Source organism: Salvelinus namaycush, chromosome 39 (genome assembly GCF_016432855.1).
Source record: "Salvelinus namaycush isolate Seneca chromosome 39, SaNama_1.0, whole genome shotgun sequence".
In the NCBI taxonomy this organism is placed as follows: Eukaryota; Metazoa; Chordata; class Actinopteri; order Salmoniformes; family Salmonidae; genus Salvelinus; species Salvelinus namaycush.
In genome coordinates, this window is record NC_052345.1 from 8,449,457 (window position 1) to 8,468,768 (window position 19,312).

The 19,312-nt window shown below is 43.6% G+C and overlaps 2 protein-coding genes across 2 annotated transcripts; one reads left to right on the forward strand and one right to left on the reverse strand.

Moving 5' to 3' along the window:
• Window positions 1-11,114: 11,114 nt before the first annotated feature.
• Window positions 11,115-17,819, forward strand: LOC120032956 (transcription initiation factor TFIID subunit 5-like). Its single transcript, XM_038979234.1, has 12 exons — window positions 11,115-11,520; window positions 12,845-13,085; window positions 13,330-13,477; window positions 13,603-13,770; window positions 14,020-14,183; window positions 14,524-14,659; window positions 14,900-15,020; window positions 15,218-15,347; window positions 15,891-16,055; window positions 16,296-16,473; window positions 16,756-16,933; window positions 17,143-17,819. Exons 1-12 carry the CDS (start codon window positions 11,115-11,117, stop codon window positions 17,355-17,357), a joined length of 2,250 nt encoding a protein of 749 aa, XP_038835162.1. The 3' UTR covers window positions 17,358-17,819.
• Window positions 17,820-17,830: 11 nt separating this feature from the next.
• LOC120032958 (ATP synthase membrane subunit DAPIT, mitochondrial-like) lies at window positions 17,831-19,147 on the reverse strand. Its single transcript, XM_038979235.1, has 4 exons — window positions 19,052-19,147; window positions 18,338-18,436; window positions 18,159-18,249; window positions 17,831-17,954 (listed from the first exon to the last, which is right to left on the reverse strand). Exons 2-3 carry the CDS (start codon window positions 18,422-18,424, stop codon window positions 18,160-18,162), a joined length of 177 nt encoding a protein of 58 aa, XP_038835163.1. The 5' UTR covers window positions 18,425-18,436; window positions 19,052-19,147; the 3' UTR covers window positions 17,831-17,954; window position 18,159.
• Window positions 19,148-19,312: the final 165 nt, after the last annotated feature.

The window sequence follows — 19,312 nt, forward strand, 5'->3', positions numbered from 1 at the left end:
TCTACATCCTCCAACTCTCTACATCCTCCACCTCTCTACATCCTCCACCTCTCTACATCCTCCAACTCTCTACATCCTCCACCTCTCTACATCCCTCCAACTCTCTACATCCTCCACCTCTCTACATCCTCCAACTCTCTACATCCTCCAACTCTCTACATCCTCCACCTCTCTACATCCCCCAACTCTTTACATCATCCATCTCTCTACATCCCCTACCTCTCTACATCCTCCACCTCTCTACATCATCCATCTCTCTACATCCTCCACCTCTCTACATCCTCCAACTCTCTACATCATCCACCTCTCTACATCATCCACCTCTCTACATCCTCCACCTCTCTACATCCTCCACCTCTCTACATCCTCCACCTCTCTACATCCTCCAACTCTCTACATCCTCCAACTCTTTACATCCCTCACCTCTCTACATCCTCCACCTCTCTACATCATCCACCTCTCTACATCCTCCACCTCTCTACATCATCCATCTCTCTACATCCCTCACCTCTCTACATCCTCCACCTCTCTACATCCTCCACCTCTCTACATCCTCCACCTCTCTACATCATCCATCTCTCTACATCCCTCACCTCTCTACATCATCCATCTCTCTACATCCCTCACCTCTCTACATCCTCCACTCTACATCCTCCACCTCTCTACATCATCCATCTCTCTACATCCCTCACCTCTCTACATCATCCATCTCTCTACATCCCTCACCTCTCTACATCATCCACCTCTCTACATCCTCCACCTCTCTACATCATCCATCTCTCTACATCCCTCACCTCTCTACATCATCCATCTCTCTACATCCCTCACCTCTCTACATCCTCCACCTCTCTACATCCTCCACCTCTCTACATCCTCCAACTCTCTACATCCTCCAACTCTCTACATCCTCCACCTCTCTACATCCCCTACCTCTCTACATCCTCCACCTCTCTACATCCTCCACCTCTCTACATCCTCCACCTCTCTACATCATCCACCTCTCTACATCCTCCACCTCTCTACATCATCCATCTCTCTACATCATCCATCTCTCTACATCCCCTACCTCTCTACATCATCCACCTCTCTACATCCTCCACCTCTCTACATCATCCACCTCTCTACATCCTCCACCTCTCTACATCATCCACCTCTCTACATCCTCCACCTCTCTACATCATCCATCTCTCTACATCCCCTACCTCTCTACATCCTCCACCTCTCTACATCCTCCACCTCTCTACATCCTCCACCTCTCTACATCATCCACCTCTCTACATCCTCCACCTCTCTACATCCTCCAACTCTCTACATCCTCCAACTCTCTACATCCTCCACCTCTCTACATCCTCCACCTCTCTACATCCTCCACCTCTCTACATCCTCCACCTCTCTACATCCTCCACCTCTCTACATCCTCCACCTCTCTACATCCTCCACCTCTCTACATCCCCCTCTCTCTTCCCTCTCCTTCCTTCCCTCTCTCCCTCCTTCTTTCTTTCCCTCTCTCTCTCTCTCACTCTCTCCTTCTTTCTCTCTCTTGAGGTGTTTTCTGCTTCATCTGTGAGCCACACCTCATGAATTATTCAATGTGCACACAGTGGGGGGTGAGGAGCTGCACTCTCACCATTTGCACATACACACACACACACACACGCACACGCACACACACACACACACACACACACACACACACACACACACACACACACACACACACACACACATACACACACACACACACACACACACACACACAGCTCAAATACACACCTCAGCAGAGACCTTTCAAATGAGCATAGACGCTCATTTGCTAAAGGTAAGCAGTGCCTCGAACACTCACGATTCTGTCTAAAAGATTCAAATCTGTGTTCAGTGAGCAGTAAGGACACGTTTTATGATAAACTACAACCCAGCACTAAGGAAGGGCAGCGAACACAAGGCAACCAGCATCTTATCTTTCTAGAAACAGCTTGAGGAACTAGTTCACTGACCAGGGGCTTGAGCAATGACAGAACACAGCTATCACAGAGTCTGAAGGCAGGTAAAGACAGCAAAGCAAAGGCCTTCTCTCACAGACTGAACGGATAGGGAGGGACCAAAGACTGACAGTATTGCATGGCTATTATTTGACACACACACACAACAAAATTAATTTTGGCAGTGTGTACCATCGTCTCACAGAAGACCTCAATAAATGTTTTGTTAAAAAGTATAACATGCAATTTGTTATCAGGATTCATTGTATCTTTTGGCAAGTCTTTGTCAGTTCCTTGTTCTCTGTGCCATGTGCTTTCCCTGAAACACACACACCTAACAAGAGGGGTAGTGAAGAGGGGGAAGGGAAGTGTGGATGTACCACGCCCTATCTCAGTCCTCCTCTGTCATAGAATGGTGTTACATTGCTCTCCTCTGCCAAGCGGAAAACATACACACACGCACAGACGCAGATGCACGAACACGCACGCACACACCCTTCACACATTTCAATCTAATAAGAAAGAAGACTTTTCACCAGACTGGGCATTGAAGGGAATTACATGATTTATATCAACTCAATGACTGCAGATTGATATCAGACTAATTGGAAAACCCCAGCAGGCAAGAGGGCTCTAGAGAGTTCTGCCATCAGAGTACCTAGCGAGCACCTGAGTGTGACAAAGGAGATCTCTATGGCTACAGTCACCTATGCTGCAGACTGCAGTGCACTTAACAGACAGTCAATGGCTGTAAAACTCCCAAACGATCTCATCATCAGGGCAGCATTTTACAAACAGGTTAAACAAGACAGCTTTAAAGGGTCATTCATCAGATCTTTTAATAATGTTCAGTTTGGCATGTGGTTTAGATTTAGTGCTACTGAACTGTAGATAAAATAGTCCTTCTTGTTTCTTGGAGTGCTGGCGTGTGTGCATGCGTGTGTGTGTGAGTGTGTGCGTGCGTGGTTGCGTTTGTTTGTTGTGCATCGTTGGTAGTGTTTTTGTCATGCGGTGCGACGGTGGTAGTGCCACACCCTGTTGTGTTTCCACACAGTCAACGTGAGGGATGTGTTGTGAATGCAGGAGGGAGGGAGGGAGGGAGGGAGGGAGGGAGGGAGGGAGGGAGGGAGGGAGGGAGAAAAGAGGAGAGAGAATGGGTTTGTTCTGACACCCAGCGTGTGACTAGGGGAGTTGTCATTTTCCTTCTGTGAAGCTACTGAACATGTGAACCCTTCCCCCTCACACACAACCAGCGGGCATACACACACAGACGCTCGTAAGAATATGAGAGAGTGCACTGCACACATATAATACGGAACAGCACACACCCGGTGGTACTAAAGCACACCAGAACACACACACACACACACACACACGCTCACAGCGCCTGAATATTCATAGAACACTAAACCCAACAGCACTGCAAGTTAGGGCACAGAACACATGACCGTATCACATTACACATCAACATACAATACATCCACTTCCTCTCAAAGTATCCCACAGAGAAAGAGTAGCAAACTGTAAAAAAGTGTAGCAGAAAAACAATAGAAAAAATAGAGGGAAAAAACACGTTGGCATGGTTACCTCTTTAATCAGTTGGATGCTTTCACAAGATTTACTGGCGTCCAGGGTGTGTTCATTTCACAAATCAATCTGGCACTGAATGTCTTGACGAAAAAAATCGAAATTACTCCGTTTTATTTCAAATCACTGGCAGCCGCAGTGCCAACTGCCAAGATACTTTCAAGCTCTTAGACAAGCATCTGGGTCATTGCCATCCAGAACATCATTCATTTGTTTCTACCAAACAACATTTCTGTTTCATTTCCTACTACAAACCAACTACTACTACATCCATTCCCCGACAGTCTGCTGTATTTTGTAATGGCAGGAGAAAATGAAACTACTAAGGAGAAACAGACAGAATATCAGCTGTGATCAACATATTGATCGCTAAAGGACGGACATGTTTGAGACTGACTACCTTGTGCTACACATGATCCCTGATCTACAAATCACCTTGCGCACACACACGCAAGCACGCACGCACACACACATCACACACAACGTCATGGAGACACAAAGGTTCAACGATGCACCACATGGACACTCAGTAAGAGAGAAGCTGCTATCTGTACATTGATGCTATAGGAGGTCTGCAGTATGTCTATGTGGCATTTCAGGAGGCAGGTGGCAGATTACGCATTAATTAAGACTACACGCTGCAGGTCCTGTCTCTAGTAATTGCTATTGGAGGGGAGGGCCAAACAGCCATTGATCTTAAATCAATAACCTTAGGCCCTTTTACGTGTGCTTCAGCCCTGAGCCAGCATTAGTAGGTGGCAGATCTACAGTTCTATACATTATAGATCTATCTGAGGGGGGGGGGGGGGTATTAGCAATAAACATTATGATTTGGTTTTTAGGTGATGAAGAAAGCATTAATATCGCTATTAGTAGAAACAGTAACCCATCTAGGAAAGTTTCACTTATTTCTAGGGAGTTGTCTGCGTGACAGGTTCCTCCTCATCTCCAGCAAACTAGTGATGTCCAGATTCCCTGTAGACCGCTGCTTCCTCCTACCTACAGGGTGTCATTACACTGACATTCCAGCACCAGGTTTTACATGCGGTGGACCAGGGTCCTTGACAGGGGAGGAGGAGGTGTAGCTGGAGCACTGCGTTTGTTGCATAACAGCTGCAGCAGTCTAGGGCGGTGTGGGGCGAGGAGGGGGAACGCACAGACGTTAGCATTACCCAGCCCAGGGTGTGGTCCCATGCAGGAGCAGATGTGGGACTGAAAGTCCGTTCTAGTACTCTCATCTTCATCCTCCAAACAATCTCTCTGTTGTGTGATCCAGAAACAGACATTCTACATTTACATTTACATTTAAGTCATTTAGCAGACGCTCTTATCCAGAGCGAGTTACAAATTGGTGCATTCACCTTATGATATCCAGTGGAACAGCCACTTTACAATAGTGCAATAATTCTAAATGTTAAACGCTCGTGTTTCACTAACTGCTTATTCTAATAATAATAGATGCAGGGGTTAATAAATTCATTTGTGACCAGAATGGTAGCCTAGCAGTTAAGAGGTTGGTCCAGTACCCGAAAGGTTGCTGGTTTGAATCCCCGAGCTGACTAGGTGAAGAATCTGCTGTTGTGCCCTTGAGCAAGGCACACCACCCTACTTTCTCCAGTAAGTTGCTCTGGATAAGAGCGTCTGCTAAATGACTAAAATGTCAAATGGATGTACCTGTCCCCACAGAGTATAACTTTCAACAGAAACCTATTGAATTTCCTACTTAATGCTGACAAGACTTCCTGCTATGATATTGTATACGAAACATACTAGTTTGCCTTTCAACTGAAATTGTGCATTCTCTTCCTGTACTGTATCTATGTAATTGATAATGAGGTCTGGTGTACAGCCCATGCTGAGGAGTCTGGGGGATTCTGTACGACGGACTGCAGTGCAAGCTCAGCAGGTGTGCTGCAGAAGGGGATCTGATAACCCCCTCTTCTTCCCCCTTCCCTCTCCTCCCTGTAACACCAATCACATTGCAATAAATCACCTTATTCAACAGAGGTCCCCCAACTCACAGGGTGCATCCAAAATGGCATCGTATATTGTCACACCCTGATCTGTTTCACCTGTCTGGTGCTTGTCTCCACCCCTCCACCAGGTGTCTCCCATTTGTCCCCATTATCTGTGTATTTATACCTGCGTTTTCTGGTTGTCTGTTGCCAGTTCGTCTTGTCCGGCCAAGTCCTACCAGTGTGTTCCCGTGTTTCCTGTGCGCTAGTTCTTGTTTTTCCTAGTCTTCCCAGTTCTGACCTTCCTGCCTGTCCTGATCCTGCCTGCCTGTCCTGATCCTGCCTGCCTGTCCTGATCCTGCCTGCCTGCCTTGATCCTGCCTGCCTGTCCTGATCCTGCCTGCCTGCCTTGATCCTGCCTGCCTGCCTTGATCCTGCCTGCCTGCCTTGATCCTGCCTGCCTGCCTTGATCCTGCCTGCCTGTCCTGATCCTGCCTGCCTGTCCTGATCCTGCCTGCCTGCCTTGATCCTGCCTGCCTGCCTTGATCCTGCCTGCCTGCCTTGATCCTGCCTGCCTGCCTTGATCCTGCCTGCCTGCCTTGATCCTGCCTGCCTGTCCTGATCCTGCCTGTCGTCCTGTAACTGCCTAACTCTGAACTGGATTATGACTCTTTTCCTGCCTTGACTTCCCTTTTGCTGAACGGATGATCTCTGCATGTGTGGTTCCCACCGTGAAGCATTGTGGAGGAGGTTTGATATTGTGGGGGTGCTTTGCTGGTGACACTGTCTGTGATTTATTTAGAATTCAAGACACACTTAACCAGCATGGCTACCACAGCATTCTGCAGCAATACCCCATCCCATCTGGTTTGCGCTTAGTGGAACAATCATTTGTTTTTCAACAGGACAATGACTCAACACACCTCCAGGCTGTGTAAGGGCAATTTGACCAAGAAGGAGAGTGATGAGTGCTGCATCAGATGACCTGGCCTCCACAATCACCTGACCCCAAGCCAATTGAGATGGTTTGGGATGAGTTAGAAGGAAGGAAGTGAGTGAAGGAAAAGCAGCCAACAAGTGCTCAGCATATGTGGGAACTCCTTCAAGACTGTTGGAAAAGCATGCCAAAAGTGCAAAGCTGTCATCAAGGAAAAGGGTGGCTACTTTAAAGAATCTAAAATATATTTTGATTTAACACTTTTTTAGGTTACTACATGATTCCATAAGTGTTATTTCATAGTTTTGATGTCTTCACTATTATTCTACAATGTAGAAAATAGTAAAAATAAAGAAAAACCCTTGAATGAGTAGGTGTGTCCAAACTTGACTGGTACTGTATATACATTAAAATACAAAAACAGTCCAGGGAAGCACAAATCCCCCAGATTTTTTAAAATGTTTAATTCCTCCACTAAGTCCCCAATCAATGTTTTAAATTGACCGACTGGCATCAGAACATCAAGATGAAATGTACACTACCTTTCAAAAGTTTGGGGTCACTTAGAAATGTCCTTATTTTTTTAAAGAAAAGCACATTTTGTGTCCATTAAAATAACATCAAATTGATCAGAAATACAGTGTAGACATTAATGTTGTAGAAGGCCAGCATCCTGGAGCTGCCGCTTCACTGACGTTGAGACTGGTGTTTTGCGGGTACTATTTAATGAAGCTGCCAGTTGAGGACTTGTGAGGCATCTGTTTCTCAAACTAGACACTCTAATGTCCTTGTTTTCTTGCTCAGTTGTGCACCGGGGCCTCCCACTCTTTCTATTCTGGTTAGAGACAGTTTGCGCTGTTCTGTGAAGGGATTAGTACACAGCGTTGTACGAGATCTTCAGTTTCTTGGCAGTTTCTCGCATGGAATAGCCTTAATTTCTCAAAACAAGAATAGACTGACAGGTTTCAGAAGAGAGTTCTTTGTTTCTGGCCATTTTGAGCCTGTAATCGAACCCACAAATGCTGATGCTCCAGATACTCAATTAGTCTAAAGAAGGCCCGTTTTATTGCTTCTTTAATCAGAACAACAGTTTTCAGCTGTGCTAACATAATTGAAAAAGGGGTTTCTAATGATTAATTATCCTTTTAAAATTATAAATATGGATTAGCTAACACAACATGCCATTGGAACACAGGAGTGATGGTTGCTGATAATGGGCCTCTGTATGCCTATGTAGATATTCCATTACAAATCAGCTGTTTCCAGCTACAATAGTCATTTACAACATTAACAATGTCTACACTGTATTTCTAATCAATTTGATGTTATTTTAATGGACAAAAAAGGTGCTTTTCTTTCAAAAACAAGGACATTTCTAAGTGACCCCCAACTTTTGAACGGTAGTGTATTTTGAATTTTGTTCCAGCAATAGGGTGCATTCAAAGTAAAAGCTGATTGATTTAAATGTTGACATATATTAGATCATAATGCTATGAAACTGTTCAACCATGTTAACACATACTGACATGTGGTTTTGGCCAAATCTCAAGCAGTAGTTCCAGATGTAATTTGATCACTCTTTTGTTGCTGAGAATGATGAGCGTTGGGATTTCAATCAATTGACTGAAAACCCACACAAACACACGGTTATATTAACAGTATTGCACTTCGTGTAGCCTACTTCTGGCCAGCTAATAGCCTAACCACCGATCAAGCAACATTATGGACTAAACGCTCAAATCCTGTCGCTGCAGGATTGTTTTGCTGTGACTGAATATAGATCAAATTAAGATCGTACACCTGTATGTTATTCCTTAAAATAATCAATATCTTAAATGAAATCTCTATGTACAATGTCCTTAGACAAGATGACTAGTCTGGCTAAAGTCAGATAAGCAGTGTAGAATATAAGAGGATATACAGGGATTAGTGAAGGACAAAGATTCCCATCAGAAATCTTGCTGGGAGAATGATTGAACACAGGCTGCAATAGCATGAATCCTTATGGCTCTAAAGAGAGAGGGAGTGTGTGTGTGTGTGTGTGTGTGTGTGTGTGTGTGTGTGTGTGTGTGTGTGTGTGTGTGTGTGTGTGTGTGTGTGTGTGTGTGTGTGTGTGTTGGCCACACTGTAAAGGGGTTACCATGTATTTTACAGGCAGCTCGGTGGCAAGTAAAATCTATATTTAATATTACTGTACACCTACTGTAATATAAAAATGGTATCAAAGCAAGTACTGTGTATTGACACACAGTACAATACCGTAAAATGTACATTCTCACTCACGGGTGCAACAAATATAGCCTTTTACAAGGCGCTCCTCAAAATATGTTAATGAGCCAGAAACAACAATACCATGCACCCACTAGTGGTCAAAAGGTTTTTGACGCTCTAAAGATACAGTATTCTGTGGGGTGGAATTACAGTACCATTCGATATACAGCAATTTTCCCACAATGCACCATAATTTACAGTATGCTGCAGTAAAACGTTTGAGTTTTTTACTGGTGAGAATACCTAAAATGAAGGTATAAATTACAGTTTCCGTTAAAGTGCAGAGAGAGAGAAAGTACAGTGGCACACGTCACACTCACTGTAACAATGAGTATGTTTACATGCACACTAATACTTCGATATTACACATGATTATGGCAGTAGGCCAAGTATGGCAATAGTCATGTAAACACTTTAGTCTGTTTATCTTAATCGGCATAAGGTCAAAATCTAAGCATACGCCAAATAAAACACCTAGTTTGCTGAGAAATCTTTGGAATTATTAGGAATGTTAACACCTTACTCGGTGTTCCAGCGGTGTGTTTGATCGGCGCAGGTACCAGCACCGGTAGGACAAGCCTCCCTCTTAAACGCGAGTGAATTGAGTTCAGAAAAAGTGAAAGTATGCATCTTAAAGATAGTTTTCACATACAAACTTTACATGTCCGAACTCAGAAACAAATAGGCTTCACAAAAATACCATGGTCGCTGTGGTAGAAAGTTCAATTTGACAGGATTTTTTTCCTGCATTTATTTAAAGGAGAAGTTTACCCAAAATCAAGAAACTCTGAAGTGATTCCATACATTGAAACTAGTTCAGTGGACTTTGTCCTCTCCCCCTCTCTCTCACTGTAGTGTTATACTGAAACAACTGCAAAAATGGGTCACGACTCCTGACGTTACTGGATGCAAGCTCTGCGACTTTGCCATTTTTTAAACTTTCAATATAGGTTGAAAGACCAACGGACTAAACTGTAATTTTCACAACGGTGGAAATCTACACAAAAATCTTTTCCATATATGGTGAATTCATGATTCAGAAATCTGTGAAATGTTGTTTTATTGAAAGCCTCTGGCCGAATGAGCTATTTTGGTCAAAAGTACTATCGGTTTGAGTCAGGAAATGTTTACTTATTCACCTAAGTTCCTCCTTATTGTCCCATCAGGTAGCCTGATTTCAGAGGTGTCCATGTAAACTGGATTATTAGGAAAATCGTTCTTCTTGCAAAGCATGTAAACAGTTTAAACAAACTATTATATTAATCTGACTATCCACAATAATAAAATCAAAATTGCCTTATTGTATTATTGTGTGCATGTAACCGTACTCAATATGTCGTTCTCGTAGAATAGATTGACAGCAGAGCCTTGTTGAAGGAGCAGCAGGTAGCTTAGCGATTAAGAGCGTTGGGCCAGTAACCGAAAGGTCGCTTGGTCGAATCCCTGAGCTGACTAGGTGAACAATCGGTCGATGTGCCCTTGAGCAAGGCACTTAGCCCTAATTGCTCCTGTAAGTCACTCTGGATAAGAGCATCTGCTAAATGACTAGAATATAAAAATGTACTGCTTTTTCTTAATTTTTTTACACCATTTCATTGAAAACATCAGCAATAAAAAAAATATACTGGTATTGCCGAATCCCTTTAAGGAGATTTGATCACTCTCTCAAACGTCAGGGAAAGTGACAGTGGGCCCAAAGTGCCACCTACTGGTACATTTACATTTTTACATTTAAGTCATTTAGCAGACGCTCTTATCCAGAGCGACTTACAAATTGGAAAGTTCATACATATTCATCCTGGTCCCCCCGTGGGAATTGAACGCTGGTCCCCCCGTGGGAATTGAACCCACAACCCTGGCGTTGCAAGTGCCATGCTCTACCAACTGAGCCACACGGGACCACGGTACAACTGACACATGACTGGCACATATAGATCACAGATCCCCAGTCAAGGATAATCATTTTTTGTATATTTTTGTCAGCAGGTGAAAAATATATACTAACTAAAACTAAAAGCAATACAACTAATGCAAAACATATTTACCTCTAAGCTATTAGCTGTCCTCTTCAATAATGTTAACTAAGTTACAAATACAAGATTTTCATATGATACAAAAAATGTAAACATCATAGCACAATATTTATACAAGCAAGAAATATGAGTTGGCCATAATAAATCGTTTCTAAAAATAAAAATAGAAATTGTTATAAACTCAAATGTTGATTGGCTCTTGTACAGGAATGACGGTTCTCTAAGAATTCGCCTACACCACTGAGAACCAACGAAACTACAATTTCTTCTTTCGGAGGACCAATCAGAATGTCAGATATTGTGCGGTCCACGTTTCTTTATTTTGCCCGTACATGCGCACTTCATTTCGAAAATGGCGGCTGTGCAAGATGGTCAGCACAATCTGGAGGTCGAAAAAGACATAAAAACAGAAATAACAAACGATGGGTCTGGAAATATCAATGCAAACTCTTCGTCACCCGGTTCTACGTCTTCGGGCGGTAAATCGAAATCTCCTGCGGGATCGGGTGAAGATCAACAGACACTGCTCGCGGTGTTGCAATTTCTCAAGAGGAATAAATTGACCGAGTCGGTCGATATTTTGCGGCGAGAAGCGGGCTTATCTGCAGATGCCGATGATTCCCCGGTATCCGAGTCGGCGGGAGCTGGATCGGGTGGCGTCCCAAATGTCGGTGCTGATGGGGGGGATGCCAACTCTCTCCTCAGCCGAGTGTCAATCGCCACCCCCGTCGCACCCCCGGCCACCGCACCCCCAAAAGGTCTCGTGCGATCACATTCAAAAGTCATGCGTATTGTTTTTATTTGCCTTGTTAGCTAGCTACCCAGCTAAGATACCAAATACATCATTATAACTTGCATATTCACAAGGGCACGCAATGCAATTGATTTGTTATTGCCAGTTGGCTTACTGTTGAATGAATGAGACACGAGAGAGCTTGACAGGCAGTCCTGAAACTGCTGTTTGTTCCTCACACTGTTGCTGGTAGATGTATGAAAACAGTTCTTGCGATAAGACCATAGCCGCGGGAAGTAGGGGTGCTGAGTGTGTGCAGCACCCCCTGAAAAAAACAGAATGAAAAAATATATATAGTAATGCAAAATAGTTATATTTTTGGACAAAACTATTTTCACAAAAGTAGTGCACTCGGCCTTTACTAGTATAAGCGGACTGATATAGAGGTATGTTACTGTGAAGCACTTTTTTTTCTCCAGCATCTCTGCTTTGGCAAAAAAAGGTAGTTGTTTAATTAAGAGCAGTATCGTGCAGAATTCAATAGTTGGAATTGTAAGAGTTGTTGCCCTGTCCCTTTCTCTGCGATTGCCATTCTAATGGAATACAGAAAGAACAAACCCTGTCCTCAAACATTTACATCAAAATGTGGAAAGTTATGGGCAAAGACACAAAACATCCAGATCAAATTTAATATTTTTCTTGACCAAATAAAATAGAAAAAACACAATTTACCATCCTTATAAACCTTTTAATGTAAATGTACATTACTGTATTGTACATAGGCTGGTCATCTAGGTTTGTACCTGTAGACTTTCCATCACCATGAAGAACAACAATGCACAATACAGTAATTGAGTACATTGAGACATCAAGTGGTTTCTGATGATGTGGCTCAGTTGGTAGATTATGGTACTTGCAATGCTAGGATTGTGGGTTCGATTCCCATTTGGGGCCAGTATGAAAATGTATGCAGTCACTACTATAAGTTGCTCTGGATAAGAATGTCTACTTAAATGGAAAAGGAATGAATAGACCATTTCAGTTTTCACATAGTAATAAGTTGCATTTCTTTAGTATTTCAAGAAACTGGAAAACATATCAAGCAAGTATCTTTATGTTCCTCAAGTTAACTGTTTTGTACAGATAATTGTCAGACTCAGGTTACAAATGCAGGTAAACACTCAAATACATTTATCTTCTGTTTTCACAAAAGTAGTGCACTGGGCCTTTACTAGTCGCAGGACCCCAACCCCCAAACTACTATGGATAAGACCAATAGTTATATTACTATTAGTTAGCTACTCCAATATATTTCCATTATTCTAACAACTACTACTGTGCTTGTACAGTGGTGGCAGCATCAGGTGGGGAAGACCAACCAGACGTCAACGTTGTCTTGTCGGCCTATAGCCAGCAGGGGGACCCTGTCATGTACCCACTCTACTATAATGGCCTGAAGAAGTTTATTGAGTCTGTCCTGGACTGCCACAGAGCTGAACTCTCCCAGGTCTTCTACCCACTGTTTGTCCACATGTACCTGGAGCTGGTCTACAACAACCACGAGAATGAGGCTAAACAGTTTTTTGAAAAGTAAGTGTTGTGGACTGGTAGTGTTGTTGCTCCCTTGTAGCGTCTCCAAAGTTCCTGCCTGTCAAGCACATGTCTTTATTGATTTTAGGTCCAACTGGTGTATTGATTTGTCAAGGACTTTTATGAGTTCCACAATCAAATGGAAAACAACCTGTTCTATTTGTAACTGCCTAACTTAGTGTAATGTGACACTATGCATGTGTTATTTAGATGTTAGATCCACTGACTCTTCTCCCTGCCTCAGGTTCAGCGGTGACCAGGAGTGTTACTACGAGGAGGACCTCCGCATCCTCTCGAGCATGTCCAAGAAGGAACACATGAAGGGAAATGAGACCATGCTGGACTTCAGGACCAGCAAGTTTGTCCTCCGCATCTCCCGAGACTCCTACCAGGTAAGTAGTCTTGGTGGGCCAACAACTTCAAATCCCAGCACTGACTGGGGGGGGGGGGGGGGAAACCAGAAATGTCAAGGTCTCTGTGGCAGTTGACAATAACGTATCGTATGTTATCTTACCAGCTGCTGAAGAGGCACCTGCAGGAACGTCAGAACAACCAGATCTGGAATATTATACAGGAACATCTCTATATTGATATCTTTGACGGGATGCCTCGGAGTAAAAGTCAGATTGATGCCATGTCGGGCAGTCTGGCTGGGGAGGGCAAGAGAGATGCCAACAAAGCCAAGGTGGGTGTGTGTGGGTGTGTGTGGGGGGGGGGGGGGGGGGGGGGGGGGGGGGGGGGGGGTTGTCAGTGTGAGTGATGCTGAAGCAAAAATCTGTAATAGCTGGTTTGTTTTAAAGTGATAGTGTTATCAATGCATGTGTGAGCAAGCCAGTGAGCAATACTTTTTCATTTTAGATATGCATTACTGATTGAGAGAATAAAACTATCTGTACTGACTACACTTACTGTACCACTCCTGGCTGTTGTGCAGGTGTTCTATGGTCTTCTGAAGGAGCCAGAGATCGAAGTACCTCTGGATGATGAGGATGAGGAGGCAGAGAACGAGGAGGGCAAACCCAAGAAGAAGAAACCTAAGAAGGACAGCATGGGCTCCAAGAGCAAGAAACAGGACCCCAACGCACCCCAACAAACTAGGTATGTCACCACTGACACATTTCTTTAGTTCGGGATTGTTTTCCTTAGTGCACACACCCTAGCGAACCGTTTTGCTAGGGAAAATGAAAATGTTTATTTCTTATTGGACCAGTCCAGGTAGTCCCTGTTTCAGTCAGTTTTCATTTGGTGCCTAATGAACACAGCCCAGATTTCCTTATGTTTCAGAGACCACGAACAACATTTGTACTCTATTCTGCACTAGAGTTAGCCACGAAGCTTGTTAGCATTTGCAGTCCCTCCCCATTGAAACAACTGTTACTGCCTGATTATGACTTATGAATGATGTATAAATTGACCGTGTTAATTTTTAATATCCAAGAATCCCCCTCCCCGAGTTGAAGGACTCTGACAAGCTGGACAAGATCATGAACATGAAGGAGGCCACTAAGAAGATCCGTCTGGGCCCAGACAACCTACCCTCCATCTGTTTCTACTCCTTCCTCAACGCTTACCAGGTCAGCCATGCTTGGATATGGATTTTGAATGTTTGAATGATAACTTTATTAGTATTCAAGTATAACATGATTTCAATGTTGACAAAACCTTATTCATTTTTTTTGTGATGAGCTCAGTGTTATCAACGTGAAGCTTCTAAAGCATCATTATTTAATATTGGGAATAAAACTTTTATTCACAGTATTACCACAAAACAATGCGGTAACATACAGTATTCTGTCTTGACCTTTGACCTGTAGGGTCTGACAGCGGTGGACTTCACAGATGACTCCAGTCTGATCGCGGGGGGCTTCGCTGACTCCACCGTTAGGGTGTGGAGCGTCACACCCAAGAAACTACGGCGGGTCAAATCTGCAGCAGGTAAATGACAATGGTGACCACAGAGATAATATACAATACATCATACACACATCGAAACACATGTTATAACCAAGGCTGAAAGTAGCATTCCACAATTCATCTATAACCATTGTTGAACTTAAGATCATAAGCTTGCACATAAATTGATAGTAACCGCGACTTTAAATCTGCTCCCTCTCTCTCTCATCTCCCTGTAGACCTGAGTAATATTGATAAAGAGTCTGATGACGTGTTGGAGAGGATCATGGATGAGAAGACGGCCAGTGAGTCTAAGATCCTGTACGGACACAGTGGACCAGTATACGGCATCAGCTTCAGCCCTGACAGGTAAGATGTTATAAAGTGATCATTGGGGAGGACACTTTCCCAAACTCATATTAAACCTGGACTCGGACTATGAAGAATGCTCAATGGAGAATGTCTAAGGTAGGGGCGTGGAACTGATTTTGCCCCGGGGGCCGCATTCGGTCTTCAATGAGGTCTGGAAGGCCGCACTGAAGCTGTCTTATTTCCTTGCCGTCAAATTCTTCTAAAAAGGAGTTCACTATACATCGTTAATGAAATTTGTTATGCTCCCTGACTGTCTAGAGATTATTAGCGAGCTGGACAGTCAAGAAACGACACTGTTTTTATTTGACACCCCTGGTCTAAGGGCTTTTTAGTCCAGGACTATGCTTAATCTGTGTCTGGAAAACTGGACCTGGGTGTATCATGTAGTGTGGCGTATTGGACTAATGTTAAAGAGGAGGCAAGGATACATATTTTGAATTAATTGTTAACTTCATAGAGATTTGAAACACTAGTTACTGTGTTTTCTAGTGTTCTTATTTCTATGGTTAACTTCAATTCTCCTCTAATCATGTATTTTAGGAACTACCTGTTGTCCAGTTCTGAGGACGGTACGGTCAGACTGTGGAGTCTGCAGACGTTCACCTGTCTGGTGGGGTATAAAGGACACAACTACCCTGTCTGGGACACTCAGTTCTCACCCTATGGTTACTACTTTATCTCTGGGGGACATGACCGAGTCGCTCGGTAAGTACCCTTATTAATACCTAATGTTCCATTTGTTTCAATGCAATTGATGAATGTCATTCTTTGGGCCTGTTTCCTGGACTGAGAAGGATGTTCAATGGAAATTCTCTATTGAAAGGGCTTTCAAGGCTTAATTTATGTCTAGAGAAAAAGCCTGACTAATTTGGTTTTGTTTACCTGATGGGTCACAAGAAAACAGTTACTGGTCTTTTTGAGGTTTTGCGTTGTCTTCTTCCGCAGTCTGTGGGCGACTGACCACTACCAGCCCCTGCGTATGTTCGCTGGTCACCTGGCTGACATCACGTGCACCCGCTTCCACCCTAACGCCAACTACGTGGCCACGGGTTCAGCTGACCGTACCATCCGCCTCTGGGACGTCCTGACTGGCAACTGTGTCCGCATCCTCACGGGTCACAAGGTACGAAGAGTTGAAGGTCGTAGGGAACCTGGTGATCTGTTCTCTCCCAATAGAATGTGTATAGGATGGTTTGGTGTTCAAGGTCATGTTTAGTAGGCATGAAATGGGAGACAATACCTTGAAAGGGAGGAGGAACAACCTGAATTCATTTTTTCACAACCCTGAGTAACATGTCCTTTTGTACAAATGTATGATTTAAAATAACTTGTTGCATACTGTACACAAGAGTAATGTGTGTGATGTTACTGAACCTCCATCTCAATAAACCGGTTTGGTTCCCAGGGCCCCATTCATTCCCTGGCCTTCTCCCCCAATGGGAAGTTCATGGCCTCGGGAGCAACTGACAGCAGGGTTCTACTGTGGGATGTTGGTCACGGCCTAATGGTCGGAGAGCTGAAGGGACATACTGATACCATCTACGCCCTCAAGTTCAGCAGGGACGGAGAGATACTAGCCTCAGGTTGGTGTCCCTTTAGTCTAACTGGCATGTAATAGCCTTTTCACACTACTGTGCCCTTTGTGCTGGCCTGTTCATACACCCACCATACTTGAAAGGACAATGTGAAAAGAAAATATCTGAGCAAGCACAGTATGGTTTAGGGGGATATTGGGTCTACAAGAAATGTATGCTTGTAGTTTTCCACCACTCATAATAATAATATTTTCCAGGCTCAATGGATAACACTGTTAAACTGTGGGATACACTGAAGGCCTTTGATGATGTGGAGCTGGATGACTTTACCGCGGCAACAGGTCACATCCATCTACCAGAGAACTCCCAGGAGCTGTTGCTAGGCACCTACATGACCAAGTCCACCCCTGTCATTCACCTGCACTTCACCCGCAGGAACCTACTGCTGGCTGCAGGGGCCTACAACCCATGAGGATGTTCAGAGAACCCCCTGCTAAAAAAGATTAACTAGGGTTGTGTGATGAGAAATTACGAAAGTCATATCCAACCACAGTTAGACAGTGGAACAAAGCAAAATGCCCAACCAGTTGAATCGGCTAACTGAAGTTTGTCTGATGCAGACCTAAGGACCATGGTTGTTCCAAAAGCTGCAGCACCATCAAGCTGATCTAGGATCTGATTGAGCCTACCCAGCCTAAAATGGCTCTGGGGTAGAATTGCCCCTAGATACAGATCCAGGATAAGCTTGTCCTCGCAAAACTGACCCAGGACCAGTGTCTAGGTGCAATGTCACCCTACTCCTCTAAAGAGTGCCATTACTAGCCTATTAAAAGAGACAATGTTTTTTTCACTGCCACAAACACAGCTTTAAGTGGCTGTCATGCTGTATAGAATATTTTATAACGGTGCATATTGTGTAAATAAAACACTTTTTTAATAACTTGGTGGGTTAAATTTTACAGTTTTTATTGTTAATAACCCGGTGATGCCAAATATGGCCTTATTTCTTACAAGCACATCCAGCTGTCGCCAAACTTCCGACCACTATACTACAGAACAGCCAGGACACCTGTGGGGAAACAAGAACACATGGGAAATATACAGTTAGCTTTCCACCAGGCAGAAACATGTATTGTCCATACAAAGACTACTGATTATAGTCAAATACACATTTCTGAATTAAACAGTGCAGTCTTAACAAAATTATTAAATGGTACGTTTGCTAGACAAAATGGGTACGAGAAACTGACGGTATCCTATGCAATACACTCACATCACTTTGCCGTGACAGCCGCCTGTTTCTTGGGCTTCAACTTGAAGAAGAGGGCAATGGTGGCTATGCTTGCATATGTGAGCAAGACGCACTGTGGACAGAATAGTACAAGTGTGACTTTTCTGAGAATGTGAACTGGTTGTACACCATCTTGCACAGTAATTCATGCATGAACTTACGTTCCTCCTGCCTGTGATTGTGTATGCATTGAAGTACTTGGCAAAACCAGTAAACTGGTGACTGGTTCCTGCGTCGTGTCCGCCCATGTTGGATAGTAGCTGGTCCCGAGAGAAATAGATTACTCAGTCAATTACAATGCATTGATAATAGGAGGATTACAGAGGGAAAGTAAAAAGTAATGCCAACCACAAATCACCCATGCGCAAGACGTTTATCAGTACTTATTGGACTGGGGGAAAAAATGATTACTCAAGACAACTTGCCTGTCAAACATTGAAGCTCAGTAGCCCTAGCTGACAAGCCTGACGGCCTGCAAGCCAGGCAGCTTCTTCCCACAACAGTGTTAACAAATGGGCTAACGTAACGTTAGCTAGTTACAGTAATTATATCATGTAATTGTGTGGTACCATTCAACCCAAAGCGGACTGCTATATTTGTGTGGGTATTGCTTGTTAGCTGGTTCACTTTCATTCAAAAACAGTAGCTGGCCAGGCAGTAGCTAGCTAGCTACCGCTAGAGGTTAACGTTCGCAAACAATCTGGCTTGTCTTGAGCTAACGTTAGCAATATTGGCTAGCAAAATTAGTTGGTACTGACAAACAACTAAACTGGCATTTTAGAGACACCACAAGCAACAGCGTCCTGGACAACGCTGTTATAAAACGTAGGTAAATTAATAAAGCTAGATGTTATATTGATTGTCACTATTCTTACCTTCAACACACGACCCTTATGCACGGAATTGAACAAGTGCCCTTCAACGAGAGAGGCCGAAATGCTAAAAGTATCAGGAAATCCCGCCTACTCTCTACAGCGCATGTTCAATGGTTAGTATTTAGTGAACCAATGTTTGTGGACGAAGCTAACGTCGGTCAATGAATAACCCCGCCTTTTTAAAGTACAATTGGACAATGACAGGTTTGTTGAAACGTCAATCACTCGAAAGATGGACGTGAATGGACAATTGTGGAAACG